The 27,941-nt window shown below is 33.2% G+C and overlaps 1 protein-coding gene across 2 annotated transcripts; it reads right to left on the reverse strand.

Annotated features, from left to right (window-relative positions):
- Window positions 1–888: 888 nt before the first annotated feature.
- On the reverse strand, window positions 889–27,816 carry LOC123550857 (protein O-mannosyl-transferase TMTC1-like). 2 transcript variants are annotated; one of them, XM_045339276.2, is made up of 19 exons: window positions 27,369–27,816; window positions 24,828–25,005; window positions 21,044–21,117; window positions 20,599–20,751; window positions 20,312–20,375; window positions 19,366–19,469; window positions 13,115–13,307; window positions 12,486–12,604; window positions 11,448–11,612; window positions 9,675–9,788; window positions 8,994–9,137; window positions 8,510–8,721; window positions 7,211–7,346; window positions 6,005–6,149; window positions 5,578–5,715; window positions 5,098–5,226; window positions 4,513–4,590; window positions 3,988–4,008; window positions 889–1,433 (listed from the first exon to the last, which is right to left on the reverse strand). In XM_045339276.2, the coding sequence occupies exons 1-19, from the start codon at window positions 27,689–27,691 to the stop codon at window positions 1,305–1,307; spliced, it is 2,619 nt and encodes an 872-aa protein (XP_045195211.2). In that variant the 5' UTR covers window positions 27,692–27,816; the 3' UTR covers window positions 889–1,304. The 2 variants fall into 2 exon arrangements, with proteins under 2 accessions (XP_045195211.2, XP_045195212.2); XM_045339277.2 differs by lacking the exon at window positions 3,988–4,008.
- Between the last annotated feature and the right edge of the window lie 125 nt (window positions 27,817–27,941).

Raw genomic sequence — 27,941 nt, forward strand, 5'->3', positions numbered from 1 at the left:
AAATATTGCTGGTTCGCATTTTGCAAATGTTACCGAGGGTCTTATAGATTTCACTGTAATGCAAACTTTTCTCATTAAAATGTTGACACAATCATTCTCCATTCTATTTGTATAAGAAGTACGTTATTAGTGCACGTACAAAAGCATGTATTTGGTACTGTAATATGTTTTACCACTACAAATGTACTACATTTTTACTGTTAATTTGTTTGGTACTAGGGAACGTGAATGTCTTACATTTTTCATTACTTCTTGCAAAAAGGCTTAATTAAATCAAGTCAAGCCCTATGTTCACAAAATATTTTGCAGACTCGGCTGACTTTTAGATTGAAGTTTAAATTGCAAATTTTACCATAGTTTCAAGATTCAATTCCAATTGAGACTGACAGTCAGTACTGAATAGTCACTTGAAAACAGTCATTATCTTGACATTAAATTTTAAACATGCAGTTTAGATATAAATAACAAATAAAGTTTCTTTTTATCAAACTCAGCTGAGACTGAAATTGTTTTGTGAACATGAGAACTTATTTTATTTTGCTTACATGTTTATGATATTTTATTTTATTACAAATCTATTTTTATCTGCGTACTTTAAACACGAAAATAATATTTGCAATAAACTTTTCGTGGACAGGATAAAGTTTAACTGTGAAAATATGAACAAAGGTAACAGCTTAGAGTAAGCGTGCGGTTTAGTTCGTTCGTGAATCTTTTAAATGAAAGATGAACACATCATTACTTTAACATGGCTTTTTGTTTCACTTTTCATTACATTTTATGAACAGACTGTCAAATTGAGTCGGCTATTGTTTCACTTGGCTGCATTCTATGCATATAAATTTTATTAATTGTTAAAAAGGACAATAAATGTACTCAAAATACAAACAGGATTATGTCTTTTATTAAAATTACACATTACTTTAAATCAATTGCCAAGGCTGTGTAAAATGTTTGTATCCTATATTCTATCTAATGGTATGGTATATGATAAATTAGCCTGTGAATGATTTAAAACAAATTCATGTTTTGTGCTCTTTATTTGAATTTCATATCTTATTTCTGCACCCACATATGCCTGTTAAAACTACACAACTAAATACTTATAGGCACTTAATTAGCATTGGCGTCTATTTCCCAAACTATCATAACTAAATTGCTATATTTGCCACGCAGGTATATGCTTGGCGGCTGTCACGGGCGAAATAGTCCTTATTTGCTTTGTTCTGATGCCGCTGTCGGGACTCGTTTGCATGCCCGGGCCTTTTGATTAAGCTTTCTGTCTCTATATATAGCCTATACTCTCATCCCACTCCGATGTCACGCTGGTACTGCAGACGCTCTAGTCTTGCAATATTGTCGCGTATAATGTCGTTGTGAGGGTCCAGCTCTATCGCTTTATGGTAATGGTATCTTGCCTTTTCTATACTTCCCTGCAATAAGACACAATGCATTTAAATTTAAGATAGACTCAGTATAACTGCTTGAGCACAATCTTTTCATTTTAAGTTTAGACCGTCAACTAATATTAAAATATTAAAATCCTACATTTTAACGAATCACACAATTCTTTTCTATAAATTTTATTCATTAAATGAGTAATAATGGTCTTAAAGTAAAATAATGTTTTGCAGTAAAAACCTAAGAAATAAAAAACATTAGAACTTTTAAACGTTAATCCTAAAGACAAGATGACGAAAAAAACCAACAACAAAACGTTAAGTTAGAAATAACGACGGCAAGCGTGGTACTACAAGAGTAAGATTCTTGTAAAAAATGTAAAATATTATCATTTTTATTATTATACCACATTTATATAGTACTTTTTTCATGCACATGTACACGTTCAAAAGTGCTTTAAAGAATAAATTTCAAACAACACAAACAAATACGCATTCCACATTAACAACATCATGAATGTAAAACATATAGATAAAACAAGACAAACATACATACATATTTGAAAGTATTTTAAGTGACCCTAGAATTAAATACTGTTTTTACTACGCTGTTTTATCTAAAGAAAAAATGTGTCGGTCAGTTAACGAAATGCTGTACAAAGAAGTGGGTTTTAGCAGGCTTTTGAAAGCAGCTAGCGTGTGAGCTTCCCTGGTCTTGACGGGAAGGGAGTTCCAAAGCTTTGGAGCAGTGAACGAAAAGCTGCGATTGCCATACATCATGGTTTTAGTTTTTGGCATAACCAGTGACTTGTGATATCTTAGGTTTCTGACCGGTTTATACTTTTCTATCATATCCTTTATAGGCAGGGGACTGATTGTGTAGAGCCTTTAAGGTGTGGGTCAGAACCTTGTACTGCTTCCTATATTTCACTGGCAACCAATGGATCTCCTTCAGAATTGACAGGGCGTCTTAGTGATGACGAGCTGCCGTGTTCCGGACATGTGGCAACTTGTTAAGTGTGCTGTTCGGAATACTACTTAACAAGGCATTACAGTAGTCTAAGCGTGAAGTAACCAGGCTGTTGACAAGAGTCTTTGTAGCATCACTGGTAAGATGCGACCTATTCTGGGAAGTTATGCATATCCTGCCCGGCACACAGAGTTGACTGTTTCCATATCCATACTATTGTCAAATACTGCACCAAGATTCTAACACATTTTGTGGATTTTATCACAGATTCTCGGACCTTCACCGAAACGTCATCAATGTACTTGGAGTTATGCTTTGATGTGAATATTATTACCCCCGTTTTATCAGCATTGAGCTCAGCATGTTGCAATGCATCCATGATACGATTTCAGTCTTCAGTCAGAGAGCTCTCAATGCGGCGAAAAGCCTCACTTCTAGCCACATCCTCTATCGGCTTAAAGGATAGGTATAACTGAGAGTCATCGGCGTAGATATGATGATGTCCATGACGTCTGCATATGACACCAACGGGTTTAGTGTACATAATATAGTTCTTTGTACCAAGTACTGATCCCTTAGGCACACTGTATTTCATCAACATAGACGTCGACAAATCACCATCAACGCACACAGTTTGATAGCAATCACTAAGATATGATGACATCCATGCAAGTGCTTTGTCTCCGACTCCAAAATGATGTTCGAGTGGGTGTAACAGTGTTTAGTGGTCAATCGTGTCGACGCTGCAGACAGATCGAGTAACACGAGGGCTGTTACAGAATTTTGGTCGAGAGATGTGAAGATGTCATTCTGTACCTTTATCAAAGCCGACTCAGTTGAATGAAACTTTCTGTATGCAGACTGCAGTCCCTCATGTAGCTTATTTTCACTGAAGTGTCGCTCAAGACGCGCATCTACTACCTTTTCTTAGATTTTTGAAATGAAAGGGAGGTTAGACACAGGCCTGTAGTTTTTGAGAATGTTTTGTTCAAGACCTGGTTTCTTAAGCAGGGGTCTAATCCTAGCACTTTTAAACTATTTTGGTACATAACCTAAATATGTAGTAGAGTAGTTTGATTTGTTGTTATGCGATGTCATTGTGTCAAGGTCGGTTTAAATCCCGGCTACTTCCGGACAAAACCTATTTCTTCTACCAAATACTGATTTAAGCCAATAAAAATAAGTGATTGTCACTTGAATTTTAACACGGTATGACAAAGGTTACTGTGCCCATCTTCATAAACAATAATGATTTGATGTAAGCACTAAGGTGTATAATGGAAAAGCAAAAAAGGCATTTAAACAAGAGTGAGGTTGGTAACTAAGAAAGCCAAACAAAATTAGAACATCGGGTGGTAAAATAAATTCTTACGCCAAAATAATACAATGTAAATTTGAACTACGAGAGAAAAGAGAAGCGTAATTTGGCGGTCGTTTGAGAGCATTTGCAGGCAGACTCCATAAGATCTACTTGAAATGATTTATGCGCTATGAAAGACCTTGTTACAATATGCAATGTAATTTCCCAATTCAATATGAAATAAGAGTGAGGAAAATAGAACCGGCACTTGACAGGAATACAAAATAAATGAATGAAACGGCCGGCAGATACGTTACCGATGGTTCTTGCATGACAGCCTATAACAGTACACATATGTTTAAGTTACAAATGAGCTGGTTTTTAATTCTGGATTTGATGTAATGGGGGAAAATACAAATGCAAGATCAACTGACCAAAACATATGAGATAAGATTTAAGACATGTTAGAATTATTTCAGATATATTATGATTTAAACATGTGACAACTGCTGCGAGAAGTACTATCACTGACTATAGTTTCATAGATAATAAGGATGACCTCATATTAAAACTCTAAACCATTACAAACAATAACAGTGCTCTTTCAATGACCTTAAGGTTTCTGTTTATCTCATATTATTGCAAGAACAGAAAATGTACAGTATATAAAGACCAAGATTGCTTATACTATCCTAATCAAATTGGATTTTACGACAAATTAAACATTCATAACCTGTATACAAAATCTCATATAGATATAGATCTATTTATAAAAATAGATCAATAAAAGATTCAATTTCGTGATTATTGATACAGCTGTAAAAAAAAGTTACATATCTTACATTTATGTGGTGAATTGTTCCACAGTTCCCATGAGCAGTTGAGTGGTGCGGATTTATTCGCAATACGGCCTCGTAATCCTTGAAATAAACATTTTTAAAAAGAATTTCAAAATAACACAATTTATGATAGTAACATCAAAGTTATTTTCAGGTTGTTTTGTGATAAGTTAAAGATTCATCTGGCGGGTATAACTTTTATTTACACTATGAAGGAGACCGGGTGGGCACCAAAAAAAGGTATTAGCTCCCCAGTGGTGCTTTTGCCACTAATTGTTCAAAGGCGTTCCAAAAACAGGTCTGAGCTCCCAAGTGGCGTTTTGGTCACTATCTTTTTCCAAGGCATAAAATAAACAGTTTTGAGCTCCCAAATATTGTTTTTTTCTGCTATAAATGTTCCAAGGCGATGTCCCATTGTATTCATTTGATAGTTTAATTCGTCCGTTCAGTAAATATGCGGCACCACTTAAAAAATATAAGGTTTAGCAAATTTTGAAAAAAGTTAAGTAGAGCTAAAAAGTCACAATAAAGATTAACACGCCTTGAAGTAATAGTATTGATAAACCAACTTCGGAATATTATGCTTACCGAAAGTGCTTTGTCATACATCTTTATATCTCTATAATTATTCCCTCTTTCAATATACAGTTGCTCCAGGTCATTCCTTCTCTCGGCGTTTTTCGTTAATGTAATAACCTTGGATAGGAGTTCATACGCCTGTAAAATAATAAGCGCGTAAAAATACGTTAGAAAGCTGTGACTTTTCATTCTTTGGTCAATTTAAACAAACGTTAATGTTCAAATGTGATTGTCACCTACAGTTTTCATTGCGTTAAATTGACACAAATGAAGTGACCACAATGGTATTGGCGATACATCAGCTGGATGTACTACCCAGATGGCAAGACAAAATAAACATCAGTTACTCATTTAAATTGTTTACAAATAGCATTAAGTGAGCTTTAAAAGAACATGTAAATATTTTTGAATTTGTAACTACTGCAGTTTTAAAAAAAATGTTAACTTTTCTTTCTTGCTGCGGGAAGCTGGATGTAATAGGCCGTATACCTGTTGGTGTTTCTTTAGCTGTCCCTTCACCTGCGCCAGTGTCTTTAAAACATCAATATCATTGTGATTGTTCAGTAATACTTTAGATAACATTTCATCCGCTCTTTCCAAGTCTCCCTGGTTTGCAACAATTTTTGCCTGAAACAAAATTCTGAATTACTTATGTTTAAGTAGTAAATATGAAAATTACAATATGTACTTCTTACAGAAAAATTATAGAACTATTATGTTCTGAAAATCCATTTATTCTCCCAATAAAGCAGACATATTTTTGAAGTATAAAATTATGTATCGTATAAAAATAAATATATTCATTTCAAAATATATTTTATTATTTCCTTAAATAATATAGATCTGTTTATACATATAACACATTATAAACACTGCATTTCTTGAAGAGTGACAAAACAACAGCATATAATCATACATGTCTGACGACTGTTTCTGTAGAGTTTCCATTCTGTTTCTCAATATCGTCATACAAAGCTAAAGATTCCCTTGTCCTTCCAGAACTATAATACAATACTGCAAGCTCCTCCATTGCGCTCACATCTCTTCTTGTATCTATTGCTCTTTGAAAAAAACAAAACTTATTCTTCAGAATAATTGTTATATCAGTGCTACTATCAGTCATACTTTCAATAAATTTATCAAATTAACCACCCTTGATTTGTTATTTTGCCAATATCATAAAGACTACTAAAAGCATAATTTAGATCGTCCCCTCAGCGCGAAACTAGTCTATCTGCGTCTATTTCTATATACACTTAGACTAGTTTCGCTCTGATACCTCAGCTACAGTGTATTATAAAACCTAATATCAATGGTGACAGTTTACAAGTTCCAAACAATTAAATAGAAAATGTGGAAACTCCACAGCTCGCTCAACACAACAAACACGAAAATATTGTAGGCTCGGTTTGATTGAGCCTGTTCATGGACGGTAGCATGCCTCATGCTACCGTCCATCCCCTCTAGCACCGGATTGCGCAACACTCAACATTTACACATGCTACAAGTACAAAAATCAATTTAGAAACATGCGCAGAAGTATTCATACGGCGGTGCACATGGAACCTTCAGTGATACACTAGCGTGTAATTCCATGAAATTCCATGATTCCAGTTAAAATAATGGGTTAAAACCATGCAATATAGATTAAATTCATTTACGACTTCAAACAGTGTTTGAAATTAAATCATACACATACTGAGTTTATAAAAAAAAACATATTTTTATGTGTATTTTTATGACTTTTGTAGTAAAATGAATAAAATGGTATTATTGTGTGATTCAATATATTTTTTGATTTTCTGTAAAAACATTGTTTCTATAAGCAGAAACTTACTTTCAGTACACCGTAGGTTAGCCGTTTTGATCAGTATATTTTGACAATATAGGTCATCAAGTCTTAGATCAAATAATGTAAGCTAATGTCAACAAAGAGAATGGATGTCTTAAACAAATGAAAGTGATATGAAGGTCAAACCGTGTAATCAATCTGCTCTAAATACATTCAAAATCAATTCTATGATTAGTATAGTATTCTTTACAAATTCAAAAGTAAATAACTTTTTAAAATTAAATCCAGCTTATAAGCATGATCAAAGAGCCAGAGCAAGTATAAGCTTACTGTTTCAATAAAACTTCTGCCTCTCTGATATCGCCTATTGTTCTATACGCATGCGCAGCGTTTACGAGTGTCGCACTCTGTGATGAATCCAATTCGTAAGCTTTCTTGTAATATAGCGCGGACTCCTCGTGTCTGCCTGTAATCAAAATGTTCAAGCACCATAACCAACGTTGAATTCTCTATTTGTGTATATGTGTCCGAAGTATCATACTAGTATTACGAATTTGTTGAATAAGCAGGTAAGTACGGAGGCTTAAGTAAAAATACATAGACAGGATTCAGGTACAGCAACTGCTCGCATACCACATTGGCAATTAACACTCTATAGTCAGACGGACATAAAAGAAGTCTTTAGGACCTTATTTCTAAATAATAGAGTTTCTCTTTAGCTGGTAGTAAGAGACGTGAGGGTTGTTGCACAGTTCATTATCTCTCAAGAACAGGCTCAAACCTTGTCTGCATTTAATCGGTTGAGTTGCGTTCTATGTTCCCAAATGACCTTCTTACTAATTTTATTGTATACCACAGAGGTGAAAAAAACACTGATTTCTTTTTATCGCAGTGGCCATAGTTATTTGTACCTTTCAGTTACAAAAATATCTAAATTAAATAAAATATATCCATTATCTTCCGAAGTTACAGACTTGCACGTGCTGCTTGCAATTTCCTTTTACTTAGAAAATATGAGCTGGTTATATGGCTAAGCTAACTATATCATTAGTAATTTCAGTATAATTGTTTTTTTTTTTTTTTTCATTTTAGAATGACTTATTTCCACCCCCTAAAAATAAGTAGACCACTTGCAAAACCTGATGCAATAGTGAGACAGTAAGAAACAATACTCTTTAAACAATATTACACCCATTCTAAGACATACATGTACCTTAACTTTTTAAAAAATATTTTGGTATATTCTAGTCAAGAAATATCTGCTAATCTGTACACTCCTAACCTCGCTATTTAACTTGGTCATATCTACTGCACCCTTTTACTGCCATCTTCACAATTGTCAAGTTTTAACGACATATATATCAGGCACGCTTGTCATAAATTATTCTGAGGGCTTCAGCAAAGTATGTTTTCAGAGTCGAAAGTATAGTTTATATAGTCTCTAATAGTTCTATTTTAACAATATCTAACAAATCAATAAAATTATCATTAGCGGCATCGCATTACCGCTTCACGTTAGAAAATATGACGAACCACAAAACCCATATTCGTGAAATACCCCCGAATGATATATCGAGACAGTTTAAAATAACATCCTCATGCTTTAATATGTAGTTAGCTAAAACATACCCGTTTTGCTCAATAAAACTGCATAGCTTGCGTAACCTTCATAGCAGTCCGGGCTCACTTCTATAGCTGACTGAAAATAGTTTTCTGCTTGTGTATAGTTTCCTGTCTCCATTAGGCATCCTCCCATCGACACCAGGGCATCGGGGTTCCTAAACTCTATCTCAACGGCTTTGTACAAATACCCAATGCCTTCTTTCTTTAAGCCACGCTTACTATGTGGAAATAAAACTTTAAGTTTGGAGATTATTAAGACGAAAACGGGTTTGTGTATCAAATGGCATTTCATGTTTTACTCCTAATGCAATATTGTAAATGATCCTAACTAAAATAACTGACAGGAAAGTGGAGAAAAGTGTCAGACTGGTATAGCGCTAATGTCGAAAGAAATGCTCGACTGACACATTATACTATATAGAAAAAATAAACAAACTTTTGTTGTGAACGCTCTATCATCTAGAACTACTGGCTTATTGACGCTACTTACAAGAGAAGATTTCCAAGGTTTATGTGAGCGCTTTGGTGATTAGGCTGTAGTCTAAGTGCCTCTCTAAAGTGTGATTCTGCTTCAGAAATATCCCCTAGTAATGTTCCGAGGTTGTTATGTGCACTAGCATAGTCGCTTTCTAATCTGTGAAAACGAATTATGGAAACACATTAAGACCAAAAACTAAGAAAACATTACCGCTACCAAAATGTAAGTTCCATCCTTTACATGCAAATAGAGATGGTATTTCTTTGTTTCATGAGTGAAAATGTAAAATCTGACAGATAGTTTGACCTTTAATATAAACAAACAAATCATTTTTTATTTTTCATTAATTGTAAAGAGAAACATATAGATCTAGATGATATTTTGTACTATGAAAATACTTTATATTTTTCGCTTTAATATTCTAATTATTCACTGAAGAACATTTAATAATTAATATATATTTATATATCTAACCGAAATGTTCAATATTTTTACTGGTACAAATGAATTCAAGCTATCGTACAGGCTTTGAAGCAATATTCTAACCTACAGTAAAAATGTAATCACCACCAAATTTGGTTTCAGTTAGGTAAAGAAATATACATACATTTTGTACATATAATATAAAAGAATATGCGATATTAGAATTAACAGCAGATTACTGACAATAATGTAAGAAATATAATTTAATACCTCAAGGCTTCCTTGTAATGATAAACGGCGTTTTCATACTCTCTACTGTCTTTCAGAAAATTCGCATAGTTATAATGGACTTTGGCATTATGTGGAAGTGCTCTTATGCCGGACCTGTATGAATGAATAATGATTATAAAATAAATACATATGCAAGGTAGGAATAAAGGTGTTTTGGTTTTGTAATAAAAACTAAGAGACCACCTTATCAAGTATTAAAAAAGAAGATGGTTTTCAAGCTGCGTTTGTTACTGCAAAATGATTTCAATGATCTAAAATACATAATTATATGCTTTCTCAACTTTTCAGTGACGTATGATGTTTGTAGATTTTAATTGTCGTAAAAACAAATCAATATAATAAGAAACAAAAATAAAATGACGATGATAGCTTGACAACGGTAAAACATAGAGACAAATAATTTTTGTTGGGTTTAACGTGGCACCGAAACAAATATAGGTCGTATGACGACTTTCCAGCTTTGGTGGTAAAGGAAGACCCTAAGTGCCCCTCCGTGCATCATTTCATAACGGGCAGGCACCTGGGTAGAACCATCGGTATTGCGTAAGCCAGCTGGATGGCTTTCTCACAAGAAGAATTCAGGGTCCCGAGTGAGGCTCGGACATACATCGGTGACGGGCAAGCGATTTAAAGCGAGCGACATTTACCACTAGGCCATGGAGGCCCCTTAGAGACAAATGATATAACATATCATAATTATATACACTCCTGTAGCTAGACCGTTTGTGTGCAGTGAAATAGCATATTTTATCTCCAAACTTCTGAAATTGAAATACATTTCGCCCTGAATATCTATTACTTTTCTTCGCAATTTCTGGTTGTAATACTTGATATAGTTATGTTCAATTTATATCATCAATATTTTAAAATGTTTTCTCAATATGATTTTCGCGTTAACGCCTGAAATAGAAATGGGCAAGATGATATTTACTTAAACGGCGGCCCTTCAAAATGCAGTGCAAATACTGCATTTTGTATATTTAGGTATAATTATGCAAATAAAGGGATAAAACAAGACGGTTCATTAGTTCAAGAAGACAACAATCTGCCAGAGACCACTCCATTCATCTTAATTATTGAGTTATCTAATACAGGACGACATTTTAAAGAAGTGATTGATAGACATAATGCTCCCTCAACAAGATGTTGTTTAAAACTCGTGTAGCAATGAAAAATATTCTTGTTTGCTTTGCTGTTGAAATCAATTATGACGAATATCTATTAACAATATGGCAATTGATGTTTTAGGCGATTCGAGTCTATTGTAAATAAATTTGTAAGTGATTTATTTCAAACCAGTTTTAATCCGCCCGTACGAAATAGAAGAAAGGAAAATGCATCGATTCGGCAAAGACCGTAACATACTGCACTTATATTTGCAACGTGGGTGTGTCTGGGGGAATCCTTTATGACATCTAAAATAGCAGTTAAATACATATTCATTATGATGGATCATCCTCATTGCGAAAAAAATAATTTTGTCATTTCCTCAGCGAATGTCGAGCATAGATAACATTAGAATGTTTCAAAGCCAACAAATCCATTCATATATTCTTTATACACAATGAATGTTTCTTTAAATAAGTATTCCACTCGCTTTCTGCAAACAGATGTGCCTTTTCAGTCATACTCCTATAAAAGGCAAAAGAAGCAATAATTGCAATATTCATACGCGTAGCAGCCACATCCGACTGATAAAAATCTTTTGTAACCTGTTGTAAAAGTGTATATCAACGATCTAGATTTACTCACCTGAACAATGTTTCTCTTGTCTGCCAAACGCGGTTTTGTTGCCACGTTTTCAAGGATAGCAACAACAGCAGACACAACATGATTGTGGTCACATGGGTTCTATAACATCGCAGTATATCAAAGATTCTGAAGAAACCGAGGGTGACAAAGAGACAGAATCCCATACTGAAATAAAATATAATGCTGACTGCAATTCTCCAATTGAACTGACCGATCTTTTCCATAAAATTAGAATAAATGGGAATAGAACACTCGAAATAAAACTTACAAGATATTATTACAAAACTTAACAACTGAATCATAAATAAGATAACTGTTATCTATCAAAATGATATCTGTGGGGTTAGCTCTTCTATACAATTTTGGTATAAATATTTATTACTCAGACAATGACACCATACTCTTGTCGTATATCAACCATAGTCCGTGCATGTTTATTATTATTATCATTATTATTATCTATTACTATTATTATCTTTTATAAAATGGTATTATACAGACTTTCATGGGTGCTTTACATACAAGGCGCCAATTTATTCTCTACCAGTAAAGGCTGAGGGCTATCTGACAAGAGGGACAGAGTGAGACATACCGAAAAAATTTTACATACAGGAATGTATACCTTACTTAGCCTAGCTTTTGCGAATAGGTATGTTGGTTCTTTAGCGTGCCCAACGTGAAGCACCGATAAACGCGAAGACATTTCTCGTAGGAGGAACCAGTACAGGCCTATTAGTTGGGTGGGAGACCTCTACGGCATCTCAAAAATGTCCAATGTCTTGAATGGGATTGACGTCAAGCGTGGTACCACTAGACAATAGACCATCGGGCCACATTTAATGTGAAAAAAGAGAAAATAGTGACTGTCTAATTTGAATATCCACGTTTAAAGAACGCATACCCATCACAACGAAATGCAATTAAGTCTGGTACAATTAGCGTGTTAATTGAAGTCAGTGTGTTAGGAAACAGCGGCATGACTTGAGCGTAATGCTTTTTAAGCTTATAAGAAGTGTCAGACTTTGCAACAGTTCTAACCTTGGTATGTACAACACTCGTTCAGCAAGAACAAACCCAACAGGGAAGAAAATGTTTGATGCCGGCACGAAAGGGACGACTGTCAGTACCAGTGACACGCTCAGTGCGTAATGATGTTTCTGGAAATATAGAATTGTATCATTTCAAGTCAATTTATTTGGATCTTCATAAACAGATTGAAATGAAGTTTTTGAGACCGGTTTAATTTAATTATATTTTTCAGCCATTTGAAATCGTGACAAAAGAAACATCAAAGCTAAAACATAAAAAATTAATTTCAGCCAGCTTAAAAGGGCATCGCACTTTTTAATGCTATTGGAAATGGTTGCAAAAGATCATGGTTCAGTTGTTTGAAACATTGACCTGAACCGGCTGTTAAAGTTGTCGCCGAATGAATTTTGGCTTGTTGGGAAACACTAAAGTATGATGTTTTGATTTTACTGTAAAAAACCTAGTGTTCATACTTTTTTCTTAGTCTTCAATAAAGTTGAAATACAATCATAAAAGTTAAACGACCGTTAGTTTAATCGATGGTTAATAGATTCGAACAACTTGGTCCACAACTTATTTCATTAGCAAGTTGGTCTTGGAGGACTTAAGTTCACTGAACAAAGAAGAGCGAGTCATACCTTTCCGTAGTGAAGTAGGGAGGACATGAAAATATAAAATGTCATAACCGCGGCTGTAAATGTTGCTAGGTTACGTGGATCCGCCAGACTTTCCACCAATGGAACACTATCATGTTGCCAGTCATAACACATGTTGATAGGGGCCACTAGCAACCAAATATTTAAGGCCATCAAGTAGCCATATGTGAAACCCCTGAAAAAGAAATATGTCTTTCTGACATAGTATGCAAAAATACATTTCTTTAATTCATGTAACATAAACTATAACAGTATTAAGAATGGTGTACAAAAATACATAAATAAAGTAAAATAAACAGACAATGAGGACACTGAAAACAGCGACGCGTCGCCGGTAAAAGCATCACTTGGAGTTTAAACCGGTAAATTGTGCCACGATTCATTCTTTAGATGAAATTTAAGCTTGTTAAGCTGTGATTTATTTTACTCGCATATATATGATGTATTAATAATGTATTTTTCATGTGTCTAAACACGCAGAAAAGGACGGGGTAGGAGAAAGTAGGACTATATAAATTTGAAACATTAATTTCTCTTTAATCAACTTGAAGGGTGAAATTTAACTTAAACTACTTTAGTGCAATTTCATTATACGGCAATAAAACGAACAAGCAGTTCGTTTCACGGTTATATTAAAAAGTAACATTTTGAAGAAAGTATCACGCTATCTTAACAGCATCAAATTTAGCTACTCGGTCAGCACTGAAATGACATTGTTAAAAATATAAATAATGGACAAAATATTTATTTTCAATTTTACGGTTATTTATTTTTATGATAGAACATATAACAACCCGTAAATTAAATAATTGTGTTTTTATTTAAAATGGTATGTAAAGTGTCGTTCTAATTTGCTGGGCTACTGAATATGATTTAAAATTAACATATAACATTACAAGTAACAGATGATTAAAATCATATATGATCAATTGTAATATAAAAATAAGCTGGAACGAAAAAAAATCACATTTAATCTAAACTAAAATCTGAACTGTAACAACATTTTAATGGGTTCATATTCGGATTCTAATTCTTCAAAAGAGCCAGTAAATGCAAACATGTTTCATAATTTAACGATAAAAAAAATGATGCAGTCGTATCATAGGAAAGTCGTACTTTATCGTTCCTGATGGCTCTTGTTCAGTAGGCGATATCACTTGGTACGATTTCGATCAAGTTAAATGCAAGTTTTCATATTCCTTTTATGTACAACCTTGCGTAAATGCAAATTTAATAAAGATATGAATATACTGACTTTTAACGCCGGGTATACAGTTTTAAATTTTACAGTGAAAAATGACAGTTTTATGATCAGTGTCTGCATGTTACTCAAACAAACGTGAACTGTATGAAAAATGTTTATCTTGATATAATAAAATGACTCATATCAAATTGTACGTTCGAAAGCGTAAAATTGCTGAAAAATTTTCCGTCACTTGATGATATGCTATGATATGATGGGCATGTAGACATATGATGTCTGACAGTTTATAAATTATATGCGAACCTTAATTATCACATGAATTATGCATTTCGTCTGATGTTCAAAGGTTTCTTCTAACTATGATGGAATAACTACAGAAAAGAACATGTTTTTTATGATTTTTCAGTGCCTGGCTTTTGATATCATGTCTTAGTAAACTGCCTTTAATGTTCCTGAAATATCGAAATATAGAAACTTTCGATTTCGGGTTTACTATTACCAAATTAAAAAAGAAATGTTAACTTATTCATGAAGATTATCGCCGAACGCTAAAAATTTTACAAGATTCAAGATTTCAAGATTCAAGTAGTTTATTTAGGCAAAAACATACAATATGTTCATTGCCGAACATGGAATATAACATTGTAATATGACGGTACAAAACACGGTTTCAAAAAGTTAATATATGAGAAAAGTATGAAAATAATGATTAACAGGGTATAAGTTACATACAATTAATGTATGACAAACTACTATGAAGATAGTCGTAAAATGAAAAACTTTATACAATTCTGGAACATTTTCTCTTTTACAGTTTGCTAAATATATATATTTTGCTAATTTATTTATCATATATTTTTGGTTCGATTTCATAATATGTTTAAACTTACGTAAGCTAGGCCAAGAATAATAATAATGTGGTAAACAGCTATATCTTATATCTCTGTAAAACGGACAAACTAGTAAAAATACATATCCTATTCTGTCTTTCAATATTTCTGTATCTACCTTCTTCTATCAACAATTTGTGAGCTGAGCATCTAAATCTACTCAAAGCTTTTCGATGATTTACATTACTTACACAACATAAATACTTTTCTATTACAAAATCATCTTTAATTATACAATAAGTGTCTAGTTTAGGCAAGTTATTGATTTCATTATACATGTACCATTGTTGTAAGTATTGGTCTTTTATGCGCTGAATTTTTTTATTCAGTTCTACATTTATAATATTTTGATCATTCCATATATACGCAAATCCAAGTTCATTTAACATACATCTGACATCATCAGACTACTTATTTAATATAATACCATTATTATTCTTCATATTATAAATCCTATATACCAGTGGATCTTTATTTGTTTGTAATCTATACCAATATTTTATTATTCTTATTTTTCTGTAAACATATAAAGGGAATTTTCCTAGTTCGCCGTACACAGTGGCATTTACTGTTTGTTGTCTAACACCTAACAACTGTTTCATAAATTTCATATGCAGTCGCTCAATATCTGGTGCTTTGTGTAGACCCCATATTTCCGAGCCATAATTTAATATAGGTAAAACCATAGAATCAAACAGTTTTAGCTTATCTTGTAATTCTAACGAAACTGTATCAAATAACGTATTAAGTGAAAACAACGCTCTAAGTGCTTGATTTGATAATGCTTTCTGTGCTTGGAAATAATGACCATTAGAAGAAATATTTACTCCAAGGTATGTAAACGTTTTAACTATTTGCAATTTTTGATTTCCGTAAAATATATCAAAATTTTCAGATCCATTGCCTGCTTTACAAAGCATAACAACAGTTTTATCGGTGTTCACAGTTATACCCCATGATTTACAATAAGCATTCAATTTATCTAACAAATGTTGTAAACCCGCAACAGTATATGAAAATAAAACTGTGTCATCAGCAAATAACAAAAGAAACATTTTTAATTCTTCTATACTAAAAACATCTACTGTATCAGTCATCACATAAGTATACATATCATTGATGAAAAATAAGAACAACAAAGGAGACAATGGTTCTCCTTGTTTTACGCCCATGTATGTTTCAAAATAGTCTGTAAGAGAGCCATTGACACGGACGCATGATTCCACATTTTCGTACATAACTTTTAACATATTAACTATTTTTGATGAAGCTCCATTTGTAATAAGCTTAAACCAGACTCCATTCCTTTAAACAACATCAAATGCTTTTCTAAAATCAATAAAGGCTAAGTATAGTTTTTTCTTCTCACAATTTATAATTTTGTTTATTATAGAATTTAACACAAAAATACAATCTATTGTACTTCTTCCTGTGCGAAATCCAGATTGAACATCTGATAATAAGTCATTATTTTCTGCCCACTTGCATAGCCTGTTATCTAACAAAATTGAAAATATTTTTGCAAATATACTAGTGAGGGTAATACCCCTGTAGTTATTAACATTGTTAAGGTCACCCTTTTTTGGCACAGGTACAATGATTCCTTGTGTCCAGCTTAGCGGATATACACATGATAAGACTTTTCCTGAGAAGACCGTATGTGCAGCAGACAACAAGTTGATACATACTAATGATAAAATGAAAAGAATGGAGTTGTTTGAACTTAAACACAGATGAACCTACTTTAGATATTATCATAGACTTCATATCTTGTAAGGTAAGGTTGAACGTTGGATACATCACAGAAAATAAATTCATGATTTTCTAGTTTAGGACTTTGTGGGGCTTCGGCGTGTTTTAATATTTAATAAATTTTTATAAAATATCTAAATCAACCTGTCAAAGGTATACAAATATATATGCTAAATATCTGAGATAAAATCATATCAATTGCAAACACTTTAAATGTAAACAAGATACTCTAATCAAAAGTCACCATGTATCTTCAAATATAAAAAGATACATACAGATACCCAGAGCTGTCTATCATCTCGGTTAAATGTCAAAGAAAATTTATGACTTTTGTGATAAGATTAAAATTTTGACACAAGAAAGAACGTTGCTCATTAATATCACGGTAGGAGGGTAAAAAGTTCAATAAAATTTGTTACTTTTATCAAAAGTTATCACTCCACTCAAAATTACCCATTCATAAAACACCAATATCCTATCATATACTCTATGTTCATTGACCGTATGCCTATTTGTTTGTTTTGCATGTGTGTTTCAAAAGTCGTGCTCGGTCCTAAATTGTATCGCGCATTGTAAGATTTCGAAGGCACAAATGATCATCGTAACAAGTAAAAAAATATCTCTCCCTTTAAATATGACTATAATTATACCAAAATACAGCATAATGACTGCCTGATTTCAAGGATTTTATTTATGTCTGGTGACTACTATACAGTACTCTTTCAAAAACTAGGATTTTGCATCCAGATTTTCTTTAATTGCGGATAGGTATATATATTTTTCCTAGCGCAGTTAAATACCACGCATTTCTTATCATAAAGGCACTTGACCCCTTTACTTTCCGGCGTTGCAATTTATCTACAGTAGGCCTAACAACAGCGTCCCTATCCCACCCTGGTGAGAGTCTAGTCACAGGATTTAATGTGAAATCGTCAAGGATATACAGCCTGAACATTTTCTTTACTGTCAATCACCTTACTAAACATGCACCATGGTACTGTTGTTAACCACAGTTATTTACACAAACCACGATATATCTCAACTGATAAACCGTACATTGTTTAGTGATTGAAATTATACGTTTAAGTCTCCCATTATATGGTTAAGCTGACAGACACAGATTGTTAAAATGTTTAACATCATTTTCAGACAACTTTTACCGTTAATAAAATTGTTGATCTCCCATGTAATTTTCTTGCTTTATTTCTAAGGAGAAATTGGAGCACTTTTATAAAACGTTCCTCTTGACGAAACTTTTGAAAGGCAAAATACAAATTACAGAATTAACGAAACTTCATAAATCTAATTAATTTAAACTTCAGTTCGAAGAAAATTAGTAAAAAAGAAAATTAAAAGGAGGGTTTCTGAAAATCTATTTCCTTAAATGCATTCTTCTATCTCATTTTGTAGAGAAATTATAAGTGTGCTTGTAGACATCTGTATCGGGTTTAATGGTCCGCCAAACTAACGTTAAAGAATATATGCAAACAAGTATTAAGAATATTTTAGGTATTTTGAGGCCAGCGTATTTGCATACTTTTCAAATAGCACATAAAACGTTATTAACTGGTAACGATACAAAACAGCAATTTAATAACTGATCACTTCATATTCATGTTCAAAATATCAACAAACAATTAATTAATCAAGTTTACACACTGGCATTCACGATGTGACGTAACACTAAAAAGACACTCCAAAATCGAACTGTACCACAATTTAACGAAAGGTTTAAAAGGACCACTGCCGCAACATGGTCCAGTGCAATACCTTCCCGTTGAATATACTCTACTGATTAAAACAACGTGCATCTATGAAATTCAATCATATGATTTTATGTACTTGGCAACTTTAAGTTATACTATTTTGATCTGCAAATGGTGTGTGCAATCTCAGTCAAAGATTACAAACCTGAATATCCACAAATATACCGTATTAATTGCCCATAGCGCTAAAGATACGAAGAGTAGCGATTTGATGTTTCTCCCCACCCACAACTTTGTGACAAACAGTCCCGCAGCGGTTTCCCTGTATGTTACCTGATTTTCTTCATGCCTTGTTACGTGATAGTGTTTGTCTTAGGCGCCACATATATATTTTCACCTCGTATAAATCTCATGTTCCGTTTGTATTTACTTATTTATCATGTTCTCATTCTTTTGGATTTTACGGCGCACCAACACAGTATAGGTTATATGGCGCCAATTGAAACAGGACTACAAACAATCAATACTGAGTGCTGTTGGCTGTATGGAACTTGTTAAACTCCATGGTATTACTTTCGATATGGTAACATATTTTTTATTTGTTCTCAGTGTTGCTATTAAAGGCTCCATAAAGTGTTGATAAATTGAAAAATTCTATTAAGATTTAATTGTAAAGGTTACCTGGTTAAAACAGATTCCTCAAAAGAGGCAGGGTTGTCGGCCCTTGTGAATGTTGGTAAGCTTCCGTCCATAATCCACAAACGGAAACCAAGTAAAATGGCAATCTGTAAATGCATGTTACAAATTCATGATTTCAAAGAGCATAATCTTAAAGATAAAGTTATTTTGTGTACTTGCTTGTTTACACTAATCAAATATACTATAATGAAAGAAGAAGTGAGAAAACTTCGAAGTAAAGTTTATGCATTTTAAAAACAAAACAACACCCGCAAAATGATAATGTGCCAAAGAGTGAAAGACGTTCTTCACATAGGTCCAGATACAAAAAGTATTTAAAGGGACTACTAAGTAAGGTATTTTCACTGAAGAATACTCCTGTTAGGAAGACCAGTAAAAATTCTAGAAAAACATAATAATGTATATCGGAAACCACGCTATACTTTATGGCCTTAGTTGTTCTTAAGTAATGGGAACATACCATGATTGAAAGGCAGGCTGATGAAGGTATGAAGGAGTTTGAGAACAGTTCTCCTCATAAAAATCTTAATTGTATTTTTACAACTACTTGCAATTATTGAAGGTTTAATGCAAAGAATTTAAAACAGCAGCTTATTGTGTCGCGGCAATTAAAACTCATAAAAATGTTTTAAAGTATAACTTTACATCGAAATAAAGAGTTGGTTAATACTGAAATAATTCTTAACGGATTTTGATATATGATTACATTTTCATATAAATAGCTAACTGAAAAAGAAATCGGCAAATTTATGCAAATTCCTCCAAAAAATTTCTACATAAGTGACACTTAGTTAGTTGAGATTTACAAATTTGTGCCAAAATGTTCATCGAGTTCCAAAGCCCCGACCAGCTGTTGTTTTTGTCTGAATGCTTTACCAAGGCTCTACTGTATAAATTGTCGACAATTTACAGGTAAGCAAAAACTTACAAAAAAGATCGTAAAAATAAATCTGGTCACAAAACTTGACAACACTTTTTCTTTCCCGTCTTTCCTGAAACGATATGCATATAAAAGCGTTACTAAAGTGAAGAAAATCTCATGTTAATCATTTGATACAAACAAACTTTAAAAAAATGAGTGCAAGTCGTAAATTGCCCATACTTCCAGTTAAAAATAAACTTTTATGAGTAACATGAAACACTTACCTTTTCACTGTGCAAAATAAATACATGATCAAGTCACATTATTCTATTTTACATTATACATTTTCATACCTGAGATTTTTCAGTGTTTCCATGGCATCATAGACGACCGCGACGCCAAGTACAGTGACACCCGTTTCCTTGCTCAGCATAGCTACTGCTGCGAAAACGAGGCTCGAAATGTAGAATATTACTCTATGCTTGACATTGTTGTTGATGATACTCCTTTAAACAGTATTGAAATGAAATATGTATTGAAAACAAAGAGGTAAGAATTCATAACATAAGTGGATCACGAAGGTTCATATACTACAAAATAACTTTTGTGTCAAATCTGAGATAGCTCCTGACCAAGTTTTATTTACTAAGTACAGACAAACGGAACCATTATAACAACTTTAAGAAAGGTTTATCAAAAGATATTTCCGAACAAGTTTAGTGAAAATCTGTTAAATTTCCAAACTAAGCTCTTCTGTAGTGCAGTTAAGAACAAATTCAGAAAAAGGGAAAAACTTACTTTGAGTAAGTAATAAATGAAAGAAGGTAGAATGCAGCCGCTAAGATATCTGCTCTTCCCACAATACCACTCACCTAAAATTTCAGCAGACGACATTCTGTTTAATATCTTTTTAAGAAATGGTAAAATGAATAATGACATATTCATCTTATTAGCTTGAAAATGAAAATAAACATCTCTGTGACTAATTCGTATGTTACAATTACTTCCTTTCGTGTTTACCTCCCCTGAAAAATATGTGCTTACGACTGACTTTTCGTCCAGCTTTTTTGTAATTTAGTGGCTAGTAAATCATAAGAGAGTGACAACTGCACCTGCATAAGTATCAAATTTACAAACTTAATATTCTGTTCTTGTAAAGTTTACCATATCTGAATCATTGTTACCTGAATAAGATATATTTTCTCCCGTCAGTACAATTTTATTTTCATGACACACCGGGCACAAAATTTATTACTATTTTACCTACCGCCTACTTGAAACAGCATATCAGTTCACATAAATTGCTAGAAAAGAAACATACAAACATAACAACAGTGCTAGTCTGACTAATTCTGTTAAAAAGAATTAAGAAAAAATATAATAAAACAGTGCGAATAATCGTGTCTCAAAATCATGCTCATGTTATAATAACCTTCAGAAATTGCAACATCAAGTAACGTGTAATTTTATACCTATTGGCGATTTTCCATCTTGCGTTCTTTTAATTTTTAAACTAACAATGAAAGACAACTTGCTTTGCCTCTTTGCGAAACAGAGTGATTCTTGCTGGGACTATATAAACTAAGGTCATGAGTGCGATACCGGGCGAGTTCCCTGCCTCTGTTCTCAAATTCAGAAGAAAGTATTCCGTTTAGAGGATGTTATCGAAGATAATGTTCAGTGGTAATGAATGTTGGATTCATCTGTGTTCCTTCGATAAAGTCCTGTTCTGTTCTGTTCTGTTCTGTAACCCGTGTTTATTTTATTTTGTTTGTTCATGGTACAGCGAGATTTATCTTTTCCTTAAATTTTCGGAATGTGGTTCATCGATGCTTAAAAATATTTTGAAGGTCTCTCTCTTAAGTATTTTATTCAATGGCCAAAATTTGCATAAATCAAGCAGCATGCTCACTAAACCGATTGAAACCTCTCACCATCTCAAAAAGGTGTTTTGTATTGAATGTTTTTAAAGTATGAACTCAAGTGTGTGATGAAATATTACAGTTTGTTTTCAAACACCAGTAAACTTTATTCGTAAAGTCAGCGGGCCACCACGTCAGCATGCAAATCCTTAATCCCTATTCACAAAAGATAGAAAACACCCAGCGTCAGATTCGATAAAATATTCATATTCATGCTTCAGGATTTGCTTTTTAACTTTTTTTTAGCTTAAATATTGTGAATGCTTATTTGCAATAGATAAAAAAGGAGATTTTTTTAAATATTTAAAATCAAGTTGTTTCGATACTCTAGTTGGTGTCTTCAGATGCACGACATTTTGGTCAGTGTGTTTATAAAAACTACTAGAAGAGGGACCCGCCTCCGGACATTTACCACTTCTTCCGTAACCCTTTATTAAAACTCATCTGTTACCAACGACCACATCTTTTTAAAATATTTACGAAGTTATATATGTGTCACTTAGGCCGATACACTTCATATGCAATACAAATTTTAATTGCCATCTATGACTTCAGATCTTCTGAGCTAAAACGTTGTCATTATCTGCCTAATAAATTTTCATGATTTTGCACGATCATGCCCTTTATAATAACAATAATAATAATAATAATAATAATAATAACTTTTCATATATTATTCACAGTGATGAAGCGTTGTTTACTCTTGAAAATATAAGCACAGTGTGCAATCTATGGTGTCTTCACGTCGCCGCCGACATTGATGCTAAAGCCATGGTCGGAGAAGGACGCAGGTTTTAATAATGTTTGCTGATAAACTATTACATTTCAACATTCTAATAATTAAAAAAATCACTCTTGAATATAAGTTCATAATTATCGCTCTATTTTCACAATGCTATGATATATATCTTTTTTCAATAAATAAACTTTATTCAATATAAGTTAAATATCTAAGTTGCTTATTAAACACGGTTAACAAAATTGACATGAAACTTTGTTAATTGTTAAAATATGTAAATATTTTCTAAATAGTTTGATAAAATGCTGATATAACATTTTAAGCAGTTTTAAAATGATAAAATGGTGAGATATCCCTTGAGAAAAAAATGGGAGAGGCAATTAGCAACTAAAGTTCATTTAACTAGTATAGAATTGCTAGTTTCCTTCTTAATTCTCAAGGAAAAGGAAAATGGAAGGTGGTATTTCTATAAATCCACATAAAAATAACAAAGGTGTGTGTGTGTGTGTGTGTGTGTGTGTGTGTGTGTGTGTGTGCGCGCGCGCGCGCACGTGTTGGGGTGGGTAGGGAGGGGATGGTATTTAAGTTTGTCTAACGAAACACAGTCGCGAAATACTGAAATGCCAAGATGGCACAAATCAGACATCATATATACAAAACAAGCATTTTGGGACCATTTATAAGAGCTTAAAGCTTGCAAATTTAAAATCAAGTTTAAACTTATATAGTCTGCATCGACTGAACAATAACTGTGATAATCTGCATTCAATCAACTTTTCCAACTGCGAGTAGTAGGAAAGATGATCCATCATTTCATGTCCTCGCCTGGTGATGCAACGAAATGTTTACTAGTAATTAAACAGACTAAGGCGATTTTCATAACAGTGTATCCAATTTTTTTACATTGTCTCATGCCGAAAATCGCAAAATTCATTTTATCATGAATAAACAGATTCCAGTAGCTAGATAGGCTATTCTCCCCTCCTCCTCCCTTCGCCCCCCCCCCCCCGCCTCAAAAGAGAAAATAATATGATATATGTGATGGTCAAGTTTCAAACTAATTTTCTATTCATCTTTTCGCTGTCTCCATTACTTTCAAATTACCTTGGTAACGTAAAATATAACAAATAGTTGCCAATCATAGTAATAAACGTTTAAGTAAATATAAAACCGAGTTAACAGTTAAAGAGGCCTTCTAATCGGTAAAACTTCAAAGGACTAATAACATTTAGTGTCCTAGCTGTTAAAATGCTCTCTCTATATAAAAAAAGGTAAAAAAATGTTCTCTCTAAATAGTTGAAACGAAGTGAGAAGAGATCAAGCGATTTGTCTAAAATGAAGTGGATATAGTTTTGAATATATACATGCGTGCGATCCCATACATGAAGGGGTATGGGTACGTGAACGGTGTCATTCTATATCATTCAGTTATTTATTTATTTGGGTTTTACGGCGCACCAACACAGTATCATTCAGACTGAATAGAACACACTCTACATAATTTAGATATGCACGTTTAGAATACACTTGTAAAACTTAAATCTAACTTTAAACATGTTAATTTACTTGTTCAAGGAACAGCCCTATATTTAATTATGTCGATTTTCTGCAGACTTTATTACCTACAACATAGAGTTTCAATGTAGAACACATCGTTTTTTTAAGTAAGCATATTTTCCCTGATGATCCATGACACCTAAACACTAGTATTGATCCTCGATCAAATGTTTTCCTTGATCGAGTTCGAAAAGTGTTATGTCCGCTTTAATGCCATAGAAATATTTGGTGCAAAATCGGATGAATATGCACCCTATAGCCGATAAAACGGCAATGAACATTTTACATGATGTCTGAAAAATTATGAGGTCCAAAAGATTATTCGGGTTATAAAGTTCAAAAAGACAATTATAAACCCGCTCACCGCCTCTGTGTGAATCGGATGTACAGCAAATAAAAGACCTGCCAAGACTGCACATCTCTCTCGTTGATGAAGAACGTTCTGGCACGTGTACACAAACAGCGTTGTGACAATGACGTGTAACGCCACGTTGATCACGTGGAAATAGAGTGATTCCGGCCCAGTATACATGTAGTTAAGTCTGAAAGCCAAAATAAACATTTAAGATAAAGAAAAACACAGCTGTTTCAAGGGACACTCGGGATCAGAACTGTAGTGTCGTTTTGCACCCCCTCCACACTATTGTCTCCTACACAATACATAAAACATTGATCAAGCTTATCATTTTTTCACATTCGTTTTCATTTCTAACATGTTTTAACGATGTATTTTCTGATTAAGATCGCAAAAAATATGCTGAAGATTTATCAAAAAATCAACTTTAGAAGCTGTAATATTCTTTATTTAATGGACGTAATAAGTATTAACAAAACGCATACAATATACACTTTTAATCTTGCATGCGTCTTGTTAATACTTTATTAGGACCATTAAATAAAAAAAGCATTACAGCTTCTTATGTTATTTTTTTGGTAAATCTTCAGCACACTTTTTATGTGGTCGGATTCCTTCTTCACGTGCAGAACTTTCCATTCAACTAATAGACTTGATTTCTTATATGGGATCTTATCTTCTTCATATCAATCTAATTTTATAGAAAGACAAAAAGAATGCATCATAAAAATCCTTTTTTAATTATGAAGTAAACCACTGCGTATACGGACAATCGCCATTTTTATTTCTGTACTCCGTACCGCTTAGCCGCAGTCACGAAACTACGATGATGAAAGTCCAAACCACGATGTCGAAACTACGATGATGAAAATCGAAATCACGATGTCGAAAGATGACATTCGAAACCTAATATGATAAATGATGAAACTCAAAATTATGATGGTAAAAGTTGAAACCACGATGATGAAATTCGAGACAACGAAGATTAAAGTCTAAACTCCAAACCACGATAATGAAAGTCTAAACTACGAAATTTAAAGTCGAAACTAAGATGGCAAAGCCGCGAAAGTTAAAGTTAAAACTACGAAAATGAAAAGATCAACTTGAGTGAAAAGTCGAAACAACGATGGTGAAAGTCGATATCGCAATGGTTAAAGTCCAAATTAGGATGATGAAAGTCGAAACTATGATGACTGAAGAAATAATACGTTTAACCATCGCAGTTTCGTGATTTCGTGTTTCTATAGTATTTTCGTATTTTCGCCGTCGTAGTGTCCACTTTATTATCGTGGTTTCGGCTTTTGTCATCGTAGTTTCTTGTTTCCATCATCGTGGTTTCTTGCTTTGTCATTGTAGTTTCGACTTTCACCATGCTGCTATCCACCGTTGTGGTTTTGGGGATGCGATGGTCCAAACGGAACACCGTAGATCCGACTTAGAGACGTCGGGAATAAAGTGGTAACAGACAATGTCAGTCAAGCAGTGTATATACTTGACTTAAACTTAAAATGGTGTTAATGAGATTAAAGCATATAACCTGTAATAAGATTAAGGTAATCTTTAAATTAACTATAATAGGTTAAAGACCCGTTAAACAATACCCAATACCCTTGCCAGTCTAACATTATCTGCCTTAGATATATGGCTATCAGTTTCTAAATATGATTTTTTTTTGTCATTTGTTTCTTTATATATCGATGAAATTTCATAACTGTCTGTCCCGTTTTATCTGCAGGACTAAGCTGATCTGTGGAAAATCTCTTTGGAAGCGACAACGATGTGAAGAACTTCGGGTCGACGAAATAGACTTCCTGATGATTGAAAAAATATAATCTTATGCAATACTTTCTTTAGCTGTAAGTGTTGTTTTTTTGCAATAAATCTACGTTTATTTAAAAGTAAATGTTTACATGCAAAAAATTACAGATACAAACTTACATACATATAACATCAAATAAATATTGTTATGATAATTATCTCATTTTGCATGGATGGGATACTGCGACATTAAAGTCTAAAATTTGATTGTTTGCAGATTGGAAAATGCATTTCAGATGCATGCTTATCATTTGAATTTAACAAGCATGACACCTTTGATGTCATCATAAAATGAATATATATATATATATATATATATATATATATAATATATATACCCTATCTCTCTCTACATTTACATAAATGCGAGTATATATCCAATATCTAGGACAGAGATATATACGAGTGCACAAAAATAATTATTGAATTAAATAACATTATCTGCAGTGTTTCCGACAAAAAAAGATCAGTTGTACAACGGCGGGAAATTGCTAAATTTTCCGAACAAGCTGAGAAACTTTTATGATTTTGCAACGGCCTAATCTACAACTACATTTTCTCTGCAGACTTCCATTTCCTTACTTCAATAACTACGTAATTCCGTTAGCTTATGATATTTGCATTTTTGCAGCGGAGTGGCCGAAACACAAACCTTATAAACTTTTAAGGTAACGCACACATCAAACGGAATAAAACAGAAATGTGCTTAATTTTTTTGAAACGTGAACTTACCTAAAACTGAGCACGGTGAAAGGTCTGTAGGATTTATGGCTCGTGTTTTTAGATATAGATTTACTCCAGAAATCATTTCTGAACATTTCCCAAATATCTGTCTCCCCGTGCACATCCGGGTTTCCCTTAATTGCGAAAATATCATCATGCACAAAATCGCCTTTAAGTCCATTTGCATAGCAAATAAACGCCAAAGTAGCTGGGAATAAATAGTTCCAATTTATTAATCCACTTTTAGATTTTGTTTTATTAGTAAATTCCCCTTGACATTTTGCAAAGTTTCTGTTAAACTTTGAATAATTATTATTTTCCGATTTTTTCATATTTCACGATAAATTTTAAATGTCGTCTGCAACTAGTGTATTTATTTCAAACTGGGAAGTGAAGTGATATCGAAATTGATTTTACGATTAGGCCTATAGTTAAGAAAGACGTTAGTTTACATTTTACTGATTACTCATATCTCGCTCGAGGAACTCTTACTAATAAACTTTGATAATGTGGCAGTTGAGTCCAATAAGTCCAGGGGTGTTCAAAGATAATCCGTCATAGATCTATTGTAAAGCAAATATT

This window comes from Mercenaria mercenaria, chromosome 4 (assembly GCF_021730395.1).
Source record: "Mercenaria mercenaria strain notata chromosome 4, MADL_Memer_1, whole genome shotgun sequence".
In the NCBI taxonomy this organism is placed as follows: Eukaryota; Metazoa; Mollusca; class Bivalvia; order Venerida; family Veneridae; genus Mercenaria; species Mercenaria mercenaria.

Excerpts from the sequence above, each read along its gene's own strand:
- LOC123550857 (XM_045339276.2), bottom strand. The coding sequence starts at position 27,691 with ATGAAAAAATCGGAAAATAATAATTATTCAAAGTTTAACAGAAACTTT. Across the intron at positions 8,722-8,993 it reads AACCTTGGAAATCTTCTCTT|TAAGCGTGGCTTAAAGAAAG; the intron begins GTAAGTAGCGTC and ends ATTTCCACATAG. Across the intron at positions 5,227-5,577 it reads AGCTAAAGAAACACCAACAG|GCGTATGAACTCCTATCCAA; the intron begins GTATACGGCCTA and ends ATTATTTTACAG.